Raw genomic sequence first — 14,335 nt, forward strand, 5'->3', positions numbered from 1 at the left:
TCTAATAAATAACTTCAGCACACTACATATGAATTGAGTTTTGAATTTGGTTTGACTTTGTTCTGTTGTCTCACTCGATTCACGGTCAGTCTGGGATTGATCCCCGTCAGTGGGCCCATTGGGCTATTTCTCACTCCAGCCAGTGCACCACGACTGGTACATCAAAGGCTGTGATATGTGTACTATCCTGTCTGTGGGATGGTGCATATAAAAGATCCCTTGCTGCTAATCGAAAAGAGTGGCGACAGCAGGTTTCCTCTCTCAATATCTGTGTGGTCCTTAACCATATGTCCGACACCATATAACTGTAAATAAAATGTGTTGAGTGCGTCGTTAAATAAAACATTTCCTTCGTTCCTTGTTCTGTTGTTTCTATACCATCTGTGTGATGGCCAAGCTGCTGTATAGCAATCTACACTGAACAACAAAAGAGACATATTAATTTACTTTTCTTTAATTTATTTTAAATTATTCAGCTTGAATCCAATTAGTTTCTATGGGATGGTGCATATAAAAGATCCCCTGTTGCTAATTGAAAAGAGTAGCCCATGAAGTGGCGACAGCAGGTTTCCTCCCTCAATATCTGTGTGGTCCTCAACCATATATGTTTGACGCCATATAACCATAAATAAAATGTGTTGAGTGCGTTGTTAAATAAAACATTTCCTTTCCTTTCCAATTAGTTTTTGAGTCTATTAAAATTATCATTTTAGGCCCATTTTGACAGTCTTGTTTCCAAATTAATTATGTCATGACATTTTTTTAGTTTTTTTAAATACACACATTACTTTTGTTGTTCATTATATAATTTCTAAATGTGTACAAAATGTTCCACCACATATACTGGTAGGTAAAGTATATTTGGGACTAATCTTTAAAGTTTAAGACACACATAAATTTCTAAAGTATATATGAAATGTCCTGAATACCAGTAATCAAATACATGTATTGTCAGACTAAATATTTGTATTTAAAAATAAAAAATCATAATATTCATGTTCCAATAAAAAAAAATTTAATCATGGCAATACATCTGCTAGAAATCAATTATAACAATGAACATTTTTCAACATTATTAAATATTTTTTACATGTCAATAACATGAAGCACTTATTTATGAATGATAAGCTTTCCTCCTTCAAGATACAGACATTCTTAAATGTTCTACTCTTGAATGTTTTCTCTCACATGTTTTACTCTTTAATGCTGGACTGTTTTTCTTTCAAACATTTCACTCTTTAATGTTGTATCTTGATATTTTATTCTCAGATGTTTTAATCTTGAATGTTGTACACTCAAATGTTCTGTTCTTGAATGTTTTACCCACAAATGTTCTACTCACAAATGTTCTGTTCTTGAATGTTTTACCCACAAATGTTCTGTTCTTGAATGTTTTATCCACAACTGTTCTACTCTCAAATGTTCTGTTCTTGAATGTTTTACCCACAAATGTTTTACTCTCAAATGTTCTGTTCTTGAATGTTTTACCCACAAATGTTCTATTCTCAAATGTTCTATTCTTTAATGTTTTACCCACAAATGTTCTGTTCTTGAATGTTGTACTCTCAATGATTTTATCCACAAATGTTTTTTCTCTGGCAGAATAAGAGAATAAAACATCAGTGACATGCAACTGTCCTTTAACTGTAACAACTGTCATTTCGTAACTCAATTATTTCTTTTTTGACCCTAAATATTTACATCTCCAATTTGTACTCTTTCTGTCATGTGATAACAGAATTTATCAGATTTGTACGTCATTCTGACATCAATAATTTTTCACTACAGTTATTAGCACACAACGCTTTCTACTCTGATAAATTCACTGACACTTAAAAACAAACAAAAATCGACATCACTGTATTTTTTTCTCAAAATTAAAAGACAAAAACAACCCGATTCTTGTAAAACTTCACCATTACCATTTTCAGTTTGGCAATATAGCATTAAACTGCTTCAGCACTGACGCAATAACCGTCATCATACAGGTTTTTATAGTAACAGGTTTTTTTTATATCACCACCACAGACTTCCTCTTCCTTCTATTATATGCATTCACTGCATCTTTGACATTTCATTTTGCAATCTTTTCTGCAAGCACTTTTAATTTTTACAAAAAACCCACAAAATCGTCTTGATTGACATTCATGCACTTCTTATTGCGTAGAATTTGTCAGAACCTCGGATGGATATTTGAATATCTGAATACTGCCACTGTCAATGAATATAGTTCCATATGTAGCTCTGTGTATATTTCTCCGAGTAGCTCTGTATCTCTGGTAGAACTGTATAGCTTTGTGTTGTTAAGCCATGTGTTGTTCTATGCTACAGCTCGGCATACATGTAGCTTTTTACATACAGGTTTGTGTAGCTTTGTATGTACAGCTCTGCACAGCTGTTTTTCAACTCTGTAGCTTAAATTATAGCTCTGTTGTACAACATCTTTGCGTAGTTGTGCATGTAGCTCTGTATGTAGAGCTGTGTGTAGCTCTGTATGTACAGCTGTGTGTAGTTCTGTATGTAGAGCTGTGTAGCTCTGCATGTACAGCTGTGTGTAGCTCTGTATGTACAGCTGTGCGTAGCTCCATGTGTAAACAGCTCTGTGCATACATGTATATTTGCTTTTATGTCAAGCTTAGACAGTGGTGATTTTATTTACCACAGAATTCAATTATTTTTCTCAATGAACAAATGAAATGACTCCTTTTCCCCATAGAATGACACCACTAGAGCACATTGATTAATTAATTATCAGCTATTGGATGTCAAATCATCTAGGCAATGAAAGCATTTGATCCTTTCTTAATAATGTGTATATCAGATCTCTGAAAATTATAAAAATTGTTTTCTTTTTGGTATAACTCATACAAGTCTAGTTTTATGAAGCCCTGTTTTGTTTATTTGCATATTAAATTTAGGACATGATTTGAATTGTCCCAGTGGGTTATGCAAAATGAAATGGGTTAACTAAAACTTGTTTTGGCATGACCCATAAATAGGTTATGCGTTTTTTTTAATTCTCAGAGGCGTGTACATTTAATTATTTGGGCTCATCCAACAGTGTTAAATTCAAAGGCAATGCCATCATCTTTTTTTCACAGTACAGCATACATGTTCTTCGGTCACAGATGAAAATGATTTTTATACAAAAATGCTGGACAATTTTACAAGTTCTTGAAGGTAAGAGGTTATTGTGGGCTTTTCATCAAGGAACAGTTGTAGAACCAGTGTTTCTATGTGGCATTAAACTCCAGAATGCAACATATGTTTCTTCACATAAATAATAATGCAATTCCTTCCAAATTCTCCACTATAGATGCTACAGATTCACTGGCAATGAAACTGTTAACCTCTAATAGAAAAATAATGTATGCAGTTTGAATGTACATGTATTTGCATACATAATATTGCAATTCCTTCCAAATTTTCCATTGATGCTACAGATTCACTGGCAATGAAAATTTGGTCTGCTGTATGTACAAATAATGCAGTATGTGTTTTCATGTGCATAATAATGCAATTCCTTTCAAATTCTCTATCGATACTACAGATTCACCGTCAGTGAAATTATTTTTAGGAAAATGTACATGTATGTACATATAACGCATGTTTGTGTACAAAATAATGCAATTCCTTCCATATTCTATGCTCTGTAGATCTCTAGCTTCTCTGTCATGAATTTTGGGGTGGGGAACTGTATGCCGTATGTATTTTTTGGAAAATGTACATGTATGTACATATAACACATGTTTGTGTACAAAAGAATGCAATTCCTTCCATATTCTATGCTCTGTAGATCTCTAGCTTCCCTGTCATGAATTCTGGGGTGGGGAACTGTATGCCGTATGTACATATAATGCAATATGTGTGTCCATGTACATAATAACCCAATTCCTTCCACGTTTTTCACTATAGATGTTAAAGCTTGACTTCCAATGAATTTTCTTTCTGAAAACGTATGCAGTATGTACATATAGTGCAATATGTGTGTTTGTATACCTCAATTCCTTCCACATTTTTAACTATAGATGTTAAAGCTTGACTTCCAATGAATTTTCTTTCTGAAAACGTATGCAGTATGTACATATAGTGCAATATGTGTGTTTGTATACCCCAATTCCTTCCACATTTTTAACTATAGATGTTAAAGCTTGACTTACAATGAATTTTCTTTCTGAAAACGTATGCAGTATGTACATATAATGCAATGTGTATGTTCATGTACATAATATTGCAATTCTTTCCAAATTTTCCACTGATGCCACGAATTCACTTGCAAAGAATCTGTTTGGGGTAATGCCATAAATGTATTCATGTACATAATAACACAATCCCTTGCACCTTCTCCACTGTCGTTGTGATAGATTGACCAGCAATGACTTTTCTTTCCGACATAGTATGCAGTATGTACATATAACGCAATGTGTTTGTTCGGGAACATGATAACACCACCCCTTCCACAATTCTACACCACAGATGTTACAGATCGACTGGCAATGAAACTTTTTTCTGGAAAATGTATGTGGTATGTTCATATGCAATACATGTATGTGTGTATGTACGGCTATATAATAATGCAATTCATTCCACATTTTCCATTACAGATGTTACAGCTTGACTGAAAATGTATACATATGCATATAACCCAGTATGTGTTTCCAAGTACATAATAACGCCATCCCTGCCACATACTCCAATACAGATTGACTGTCGATGAAACTTTAAAAATCTCTTATGGAAACTTGTCTGCCATATGTACATATAACCAGATATGTGTGTCCATGTACATAACAATGCAATCCCTTCCTCGACCTTCACTCTACATGCAGGTGGACACTACATGAATTTAGTTTCTGAAATTGTATGTCGTATGTACATATACCCCGATATGTGTTTCCATGTACAAGTACCACACCATCCCTGCTACACTTCTTCTCCACTACAAATGCTACAGATTGACTGGCAATGAGACTTTTTCTGTTCCCTGGCTGTAGGTGACGCTGGTGCTGTTGTTTGAGCGGTTCGACTTGCCGGACTTGCTGCTGGTTGGGGTGTAGGACCTCTGCTGGGACTGCTGAGCAGAGTACTGGTTGTTGAGGGTGAACGGGTCCTTGATGTACGCAGAGTACACGGAGCCGTGGGGAGTCGGGTACACGGGCTGCATCGGGTAGTAGCCCTGGTGGTTGTATGCGTGGTTGCTGAATGGGCCGCCGGGACGCTGGCCTGAAATGGATGAAGTTAAATCATTATTAAACATTTAAATACACAGGTCTGTATCGGGTAGTAGTCCTGCCATACCTCTAGGATGCTGGCCTGTACTGGATGAAGTTAAATCATTATTAAACATTTGAATACACAGGTCTGTATCGGGCCTGTACTGAATGAAGTTAAATCATTATTAAACGTTTGAATACACAGATTTGTATCGGGCCTGTAATGGATGATGTTAAATCATTATTAAACATTTGACTACACAGGTCTGTATCGGGCCTGTAATGGATGAAGTTAAATCACTATTAAATGTTTGAATACACAGGTCTGTATCGGGCCTGTAATGGATGATGAAGTTAAATCATTATTATTGAAACACAGGTCTGTTTGTACTGAATGAAGTTAAATCAAACGTTGAATACACAGATTTGTATCGGGCCTGTAATGGATGATGTTAAATCATTATTAAACATTTGACTACACAGGTCTGTATCGGGCCTGTAATGGATGATGTTAAATCATTATTAAACATTTGAATACACAGGTCTGTATCGGGCCTGTAATGGATGATGTTAAATCATTATTAAACATTTGAATACACAGGTCTGTATCGGGCCTGTAATGGATGAAGTTAAATCATTATTAAACGTTTGAATACACAGGTTTGTATCGGGCCTGTAATGGATGATGTTAAATCATTATTAAACATTTGACTACACAGGGATCGGGCTGTAATGGATGGCTGAATAGTTTGTATCGGGCCTGTAATGGAGTTAAATCATTATTACAAGTTTGTATCGGGGCATGGATGATGTTAAATTGTTATTAAACATTTGAATACACAGGTCTGTATCGGGCCTGTAATGGATGATGTTAAATCATTATTAAACATTTGAATACACGGGTCTGTAACAGGTAGTAGTCCTGTCAGACCTCCAGGATGCTGGCCTGTAATGGACAGAGAGTTACAAGTAAAACATCAGCAGTTTGAATATATACATGTATGTATATGTCTGCATGATAACAGGACCATGTTCAGAAGGGGGAACATGCACATGGGGGGGGGGGGGGTAGGGGGAAGAGGAGCATTAGCACTACAAAATAAAAGCTGAAATTATCTTCTAATAGCTGAAATCTCTATACCAAACTTAAATAAAGATTAATAAAATTTCAGCATTTCAGAACAAGTCAAGTCTACATTGTGAAAACTATTTATGCATAAAACAAGGAGTTGAGATCACCTCCCTGATAATAGTATATTGCAACACATGACTGTAATTTCAAAAGACAAGATTAGGACAGGTCAGAAGTAATTTTAGGACAGGACAGAGGAGAATAAAAATAAGTAACTTTATGTGTGATAAAAACTGCAGTACAATAAATCAAAGTTAAAAATTAGTTTGTTTTGTTCAATGACACCACTAGAGCACATTAATTTCACAATAAATAAAAGAAAAAGCATTTTAACCCATGCATAGTGTAACAACGCTATCAAGTTAACTAATTTACCACCTAGCTGGGAAACAAAATATACAATGTTAACATCAGACACCCAAAGCAATATACAAAAACTCCTGTCGGTAAACACTAGCAAACAGCTTGTTACCCAACAGTCAAACAGCTTGTTACTCAACAGACAGTCAAACAGCTTGTTACCCAACAGACCTAACAAACAGCATGCAAAGAAAAGGTGTATCATTGTACACTGGCATATCTATACAGCAACTGTGCACACCTTCTATTCTCAAAGTCTCTTTGAAATATAGCATCATGGGCCACAGACCCCACCTCTCAATATTTCAGATGTGATTCAGAGATGTGATTCAGAGATGCGATTCTTGTTAGTTTTGATAAGAACAATAAACAAGACAGTGTAAGAGTGTAAAAAGCTAACTAGGTTTAATCAGATCAAGATGCAGACTGTCCTGTCTTGAAAACCAGGACTAGACAGACACTGTTTTTGTGCATTATCTAAGGGAGGGATCTGATGCAGATAATGTGGATCCGATTCAGGCTGTAATGTCAGTCGTAAAGTGTGTCTGTCTATAACATGTGTGAGGGGCTGTGAGATCATTTCTACTTGGTGAGGTGCGTAAAGTGTTTCTGTCTGTAACACGTGTGAGGGGCTGTGAGATCATTTCTACTTGGTGAGGTGCTTAAAGTGTTTCTGTCTGTAACACGTGTGAGGGGCTGTGAGATCATTTCTACTTGGTGAGGTGCTTAAAGTGTGTCTGTCTGTAACACGTGTGAGGGGCTGTGAGATCATTTCTACTTGGTGAGGTGCTTAAAGTGTTTCTGTCTGTAACATGTGTAAGGGGCTGTGAGATCATTTCTACTTGGTGAGGTGCTTAAAGTGTTTCTGTCTGTAAAGTGTGAGATCATTTTACTGTGAGGTGCTTAACATGTGTGTGAGGGGCTGTGAGATCATTTCTACTTGGTGAGGTGCTTAAAGTGTTTCTGTCTGTAACACGTGTGAGGGGCTGTGAGATCATTTCTACTTGGTGAGGCGCACAGTGTTTCTGTCTGTAACATGTGTGAGGGGCTGTGAGATCATTTCTACTTGGCGAGGTGCTTAAAGTGTTTCTGTCTGTAACACATGTGAGGGGCTGTGAAATCATTTCAACTTGGTGAGGCGCGTAAAGTGTTTCTGTCTGTAACATGTGTCAGGGCTGTGAGATCATTTCTACTTGGCAAGGTGCTTAAAGTGTTTCTGTCTGTAACACATGTGAGGGGCTGTGAAATCATTTCAACTTGGTGAGGCGCGTAAAGTGTTTCTGTCTGTAACATGTGTCAGGGCTGTGAGATCATTTCAACTTGGAGAGGTGCTTAGTGTTTCTGTCTGTAACATGTGTCAGGGGCTGTGAGATCATTTCTACTTGGTGAGGTGCCTAAAGTGTTTCTGTCTGTAATATGTGTGAGGGGCTGTGAGATCATTTCTACTTGGTGAGGTGTGTAAAGTGTTTCTGTCTGTAACATGTGTGAGGGGCTGTGAGATCATTTCTACTTGGTGAGGTGCGTAAAGTGTTTCTGTCTGTAACACGTGTGAGGGGCTGTGAGATCATTTCTACTTGGTGAGGTGTGTAAAGTGTTTCTGTCTGTAACATGTGTGAGGGGCTGTGAGATCATTTCTACTTGGTGAGGTGCCTAAAGTGTTTCTGTCTGTAACATGTGTAAGGGGCTGTGAGATCATTTCTACTTGGTGAAGTGTGTAAAGTGTTTCTGTCTGTAACACGTGTAAGGGGCTGTGAGATCATTTCTACTTGGTGAGGTGCCTAAAGTGTTTCTGTCTGTAACATGTGTAAGGGGCTGTGAGATCATTTCTACTTGGTGAGGTGTGTAAAGTGTTTCTGTCTGTAACATGTGTAAGGGGCTGTGAGATAATTTCTACTTGGTGAGGTGCGTAAAGTGTTTCTGTCTGTAACATGTGTCAGGGGCTGTGAGATCATTTCTACTTGGTGAGGTGCAGTGTTTTAGCTCAGTGTGTAGAAGCACTCTCAACTGAAGTGCTTGGGTTGTAGGGTCGAGTCACCTTGGTAGACCCATTGGGTTTCCCCCCATTCCAACCAGTGTTCCATCAGACTGGTATATTAAAGGCTGTGATACAAGGTACAATTTTTTAATCACAAGATTTTCTTCAAACACATTCAGGTGCATTAGTAATAATTTCAATAGTAATTTTGTATTGGAATTTTCCCAGCATTCTTAAAATGGAAACGTCATGTACCCAGTTTGTTATTGTAAGGAGATGCAAAGTTACGTCATTGGAATACCGACATCATTCAAATTAAAAAAACAGCTGTATTATTAAAATGCTTCACCACATTAAAATAAAAACTGGTCTATGAACCTTGACCCCTGTCACATTTCTATAACAAGCCGATAATGCTGTCTACCAGGTCAGTATTTTTTTATATTTATAATTCTGGACAAAATATTAATTTTAAGTTTTAAAAGATGAAAGAAATAAAAAGTACCTTTTGTCAAATATATCATATCAAAAAATTACTGTTGAATATGTTTTATTTATTGTGTACAAAGCCAAAACAAGGGTCCGAAAAGTGACTGTTGTCAACCGTAATATTTTATATGCACTTTCCCACCTAATATAACCGGACAGCACATATACCACAGCCTTTGCTATACCAGTCATGGGGCAATGCGAGGATTAGTCCATATTAATGCATATATATATTTATTTTTTTTGGGGGGGGGGGGGGGGGGGGGGGGGGGGGGGGGGGGGGAAATGATGTGAGGTGGAGGTAGATTTAGGCAGCTAGTAAATGTTTAAATTATACCCCCTTTCTGTCCCGATCAATACAACCGACATTTGTCGGAGGTGGTGATCGGGATGGACGTGCCTGAACTTTCAGGGGATATAGGCATGTAAACAGAGTTTTGGTTGGTTGGTTTAAATTGTATAAGCTTTCAAGCTTTAGGACACCATATATGGTGGTAGCAGGTTTCTTTTCTAACTTTCTGGCCCGTCATGATTATGGACAAAGTAAAATTGTGTTCTTTGTTTAATAACATGTCAGTACTTTTTGTAGATTCTAACACAACATAAATGATACCTTGATAATTTGATGGTGGAGCACCATTGGTGACGACAGTCGTGGTTGTCGTGGTGACAGCACTCGTGTCTTGGGACTTTTTGCAGAATGACTTGCGGCAGCAGAAGACGAGGGCCACGACACAGGCGATGAAGATGATGATGCTGCCCACGGTGATAGCAATCGACGCTGTTACGCCCAGCGACAGGAAGCGGCTGATTAAACCATTTTCTGAAAACACATCAAATATAAATAAATTGAAGTGGTTGCCTCGGTGTCATCGTGGTTAGGCCATCGGACATAAGGCTGGTAGGTACAGGGTTCGCAGCCCGGTACCGGCTCCCACCCAGAGCAAGTTTTAACAATTTGATGGGTAGGTTTAAGGCCACTATATATACACCCGTATGTCCAATTAAGGTTCAAGCATGCTGTCCTGGGCACACACCTCAGCTATCTGGGCTGTCTGTCCAGGACAGTCGGTTAGTTGTTAACTGTTAGTGGTTAGTGAGAGAGAAGAGGGTGTAGTGGCCTTACACCTACCCACTGAGTCGTTAAAACTCGCACTGGGTGCGAGCCGGTACCGAGCTGCAAACCTTGTACCTACCAGCCTTATGTTCAATGGCTTAACCATGATGCCACCGAGGCTGGTCAAAATAAAAAATCAATATACTTGTAGGCTGACAACAATAACAATGAGTTATCCACTCTTATAAGCCAGAGAACCACATCATTTTGCTTTTGGTTCTGTCATTTAACTTCCTGCGCTATTTGATGTCATATGTCTGAATCTACAACCAAGCAAAACAATTTTACTATGTCCATATATTGTGTAAGTGATGACAAACCTCATGCTACGATGCTATCATTTAGTAAAGAAGTGTTTTATTTAACGACGCACTCAACACATTTTATTTACGGTTATATGGTGTCAGACATATGGTTAAGGACCACACAGATTTTGAGAGGAAACCCGCTGTCGCCACTACATGGGCTACTCTTCCGATTGGCAGCAAGGGATCTTTTATTTGCGCTTCCCACAGGCAGGATAGCACAAACCATGGCCTTTGTTGAATCAGTTATGGATCACTGGTCGGTGCAAGTGGTTTACACCTACCCATTGAGCCTTGCGGAGCACTCACTCAGGGTTTGGAGTCGGTATCTGGATTAAAAATCCCATGCCTCGACTGGGATCCGAACCCAGTACCTACCAGCCTGTAGACCGATGGCCTGCCACGACGCCACCGAGGCCGGTCTATCATTTAGCAATAAAAGTAACAAGTAATTTCAAACCACTGGGTTATTTATACATTATGGACGTCAGTCTACCTGAAATCATCAAAGAAAGATCTAATTTGAGAATGTATTTCTGTATTTTATATTACTTTTTTGATAAAGACCAATTTCCATGGAATTATTTGTTGAGTATCGTGTTGCGAATCACTACACAAGTTGAGAGATCCCCATATAATTTTAAAACATTAAACAGTAGTTGCTAATCAATTTTCAATTGACTAGAAATGTTGCTAATCAAAATTTTGAAAACAAAATGTTTCTCGATTTTCTAAACTGGACTATATTAAAAGCTGCTGTACAAAGTAATGACACGGAATAATTTTGCGGTACATTAAACCATCAGATAAATCAATTATCATCTTAAATCTTCCTTTGATATCAAAATCTTAACTAAATTCATATTATAAATGCATCATCTAATTCTAGTATGGAGATATATTGCCAGTGTACATGCTAAAATGTGATTAATAGGCGAGCACCAATCTGCGTTAATATATAATTTATTGTTGCCACAGAAGCCAATATAAAAACTGGGTTTGAGACCCTGATGCTAAAAATAAAATAAAAACAGCATTAATGAAAGTTTGTTTTGTTTAATGACACATTGATTAATTAATCATTGGCTATTGGATGTCAAACATTTGGTAATTCTGACAAGTAGTCACCAGAGGAAAACCGCTATATTTTTTTATTAGCAGCAAGGGATCTTTTATAAGCTGGTTGGAACATGAGAAAACCCCAATCAGTTGAATGGATCGACTGATGTGGTTCAATCCTGCAACACAAGCAGGCGAGCACTCAACCGACTGAGCTATAAATCCCGTCCCCAGCATTAATGACTAAAAATACAACAAAATGACATTTGTTACAGCTGAATAACGCACTGTCTTCGTTTTCTTAATGAAAAAAAAAGTCTTCAAAAGCCATGTCTGCTTCGGCAGCTTTAAGTACCATGTCAAGGTCATTAAAATAGTTCTCAAATTACAACTTCAGAGACGGTAAGTGTGAAAAGCTTTTGAGACGAGCCCTTAATTATAAGCTAAATTAGTTCCAAAGAGGTCTTTTTAGTTTCTGGAGGGTAATGGTTGTAAGTAATTGTAGAAATTTGTGAAGAAGAATTGGACAGGAAAAACTACACTGGCAGAAATTACAGATATATGGCTCTAGGAAACGCTACAATTGACTGTGTAAGTGGCGGCTGATACCGTAATTTCGTTGCGAGAAAGTGGCACAAATGAGTGCAAAGTCTCCGGCAGACACTGTGTTTAAATTAATGAATGCAGGCTTCTGGCGCTGCAGGAACAAAGCCCAGTAACAAGTTAGTTAAAGGAGAGGTTTTGGAACATGCTTACAGCCTGTATGTATTACTAGTTTTTGAGATTTTAGTACTAAATTTTTTACAGTTGTGCCGTGACCAAGTAGAGAATCTGTGTTAGAGGCACTGCATTTAAAGTAGCCTTTGAGCATAAGGTGATGTATTTTTTTATTTATTTATTTCAACTTATTTTCGTGCTACCACCGACCCCCTATCACACACATAGAAAAGGAAAAGAACCCCCCCACCCAGAAATATTTCAGTATGGAAGAATAACCAAAAAGGAAAAGAAATGCTCCTAACAATTTGAGAAGCATATTTAAATCTAGGGAGTGTTCATCCTACAGAAATTAGTCCTTACAAAAAGCAGTCTATTATTGTCTGAAATTGGACAAAATAAAAATGGTATACTTAAATTTCTTCATCAAATCATTATATTCAGGTATACACACATGTACTTATGCACACATAGACATCACAGACACATATAAACATTTGCATGCATTTACACTAGAAAAAAAATAATCCACAGTATAGCAATACCTAATGGAATATCAAACTATGGTCTCCCATAAAACACATGGCTTTCAAAAAGGAGGTGACAATCTCACCAAGTCTGAATATGCATCATGCAATATTTAACCGTTTGTCTGCTGTAAAACCCCACAGTGCCTGCACTAGCTATTGCAGATGATTATTTTAAGTTTTCAGTGAGAAGTGAGTGACCATTCCCGCAGGAATGGGTCGCGGATCTATGGATAGGTGAAGTGTGTTGTTTTTCTAACTACTCAAGCACAGGGTAATGGCTTCTGATTGTACGGACTCATCAAACATTAATAGAGAGTTACACCAAGCCCGTTGTGATCTGTGACATAACAACAAAGAAGTGTTTAAACACCTTCCACTGCATACCACGGTCACAGAGGCGTTTTGTAGTAGCAGATCAGACGAAATCAGGTTCACGAGAGCAAGTGCTCATGGGAACTCACTAGAGAAGGAAGGAAATGTTTTATTTAACGACACACTCAACACATTTTTATTTACAGTTATATGGCATCAGACATAAAATTAAGTACCACACAGATATTTAGAGAGGAAACCCGATGTCGCCACTTCATGGGCTACTCTTTTTTGATTAGCAGCAAGGGATCTTTTATATGCACCATCCACAGACAGGGTAGTACATACCACAGCTTTTGATATGCCAGTCGTGGTGCCCTGGCTGGAACGAGACATATCCCAATGGGCCCACTGACGGGGATCGACCCCAAACCGACCGTGCATCAAGCGAGTGCTTTACCACTGGGTTACGTCCGCCCCTCAGTCAATGTTCCTGGGTATGCAATGTTCTTAATATACTGGTCACAATTTAAGGCTATTTTTATAAATTATGAACAGATATCAATAATATTTGTTCATACTTTATCTTTCCAACAATAAAGAAGTGTTAATCACCTTTCACTGCATACCACCATCATACAGAGGTTTTTTTTATATAGTAGCAGACCAGAGACATGGATGTTCAGGAGTGCAAGTTATTGTAGACACTCGCTATAGTATTTTTGTGCACTGAATGTTTAATCAATGTGATGTTACAGAAGACAATGATACCAGTAAAATTATCCATAACTATTATAATCAGCTTCCAGAACATGCTACAGATAAAACTGGGTATGCAGTTTTAAATATACTCCCCATAAAAACATTAAGCAAGTCAAGTATTGTTGTTGGGTTGTTGTTTTTTAAATTATATTTCCAACAACACAATATTAAATGAAAAACATTTAACCTTTCACGGCTCATTTTCGATATAACAGGACGTTTGTATTATTTTTTTTAAGCCCTAGTTTCACACAAAATTGTTATGTACTTAGTTTTACAAGTATGGAGTACTTCTTTAAAGCACAAAGGTACTTGAAACAGTGGTATTGGATGAAATAAAACTGCCCAGATAAACCCATTTTTT

General features: G+C 37.5%; 1 protein-coding gene across 1 annotated transcript in view; it reads right to left on the reverse strand.

Annotated features, from left to right (window-relative positions):
• Positions 1 to 998: 998 nt before the first annotated feature.
• LOC121389015 overlaps positions 999 to 14,335 on the reverse strand; it is a 210,918-nt gene continuing 197,581 nt past the window's right edge. The window contains exons 6-7 of the mRNA XM_041520607.1: positions 9,783 to 9,992; positions 999 to 5,223 (exon numbers count right to left, since the gene is read on the reverse strand). Coding sequence (XP_041376541.1) covers positions 4,949 to 5,223; positions 9,783 to 9,992 — 485 coding nt within the window. The 3' untranslated portion in view covers positions 999 to 4,948. The remainder of the gene's footprint in view (positions 5,224 to 9,782; positions 9,993 to 14,335) is intronic.

This window comes from Gigantopelta aegis, chromosome 14 (genome assembly GCF_016097555.1).
Source record: "Gigantopelta aegis isolate Gae_Host chromosome 14, Gae_host_genome, whole genome shotgun sequence".
NCBI lineage: Eukaryota > Metazoa > Mollusca > Gastropoda > Neomphalida > Peltospiridae > Gigantopelta > Gigantopelta aegis.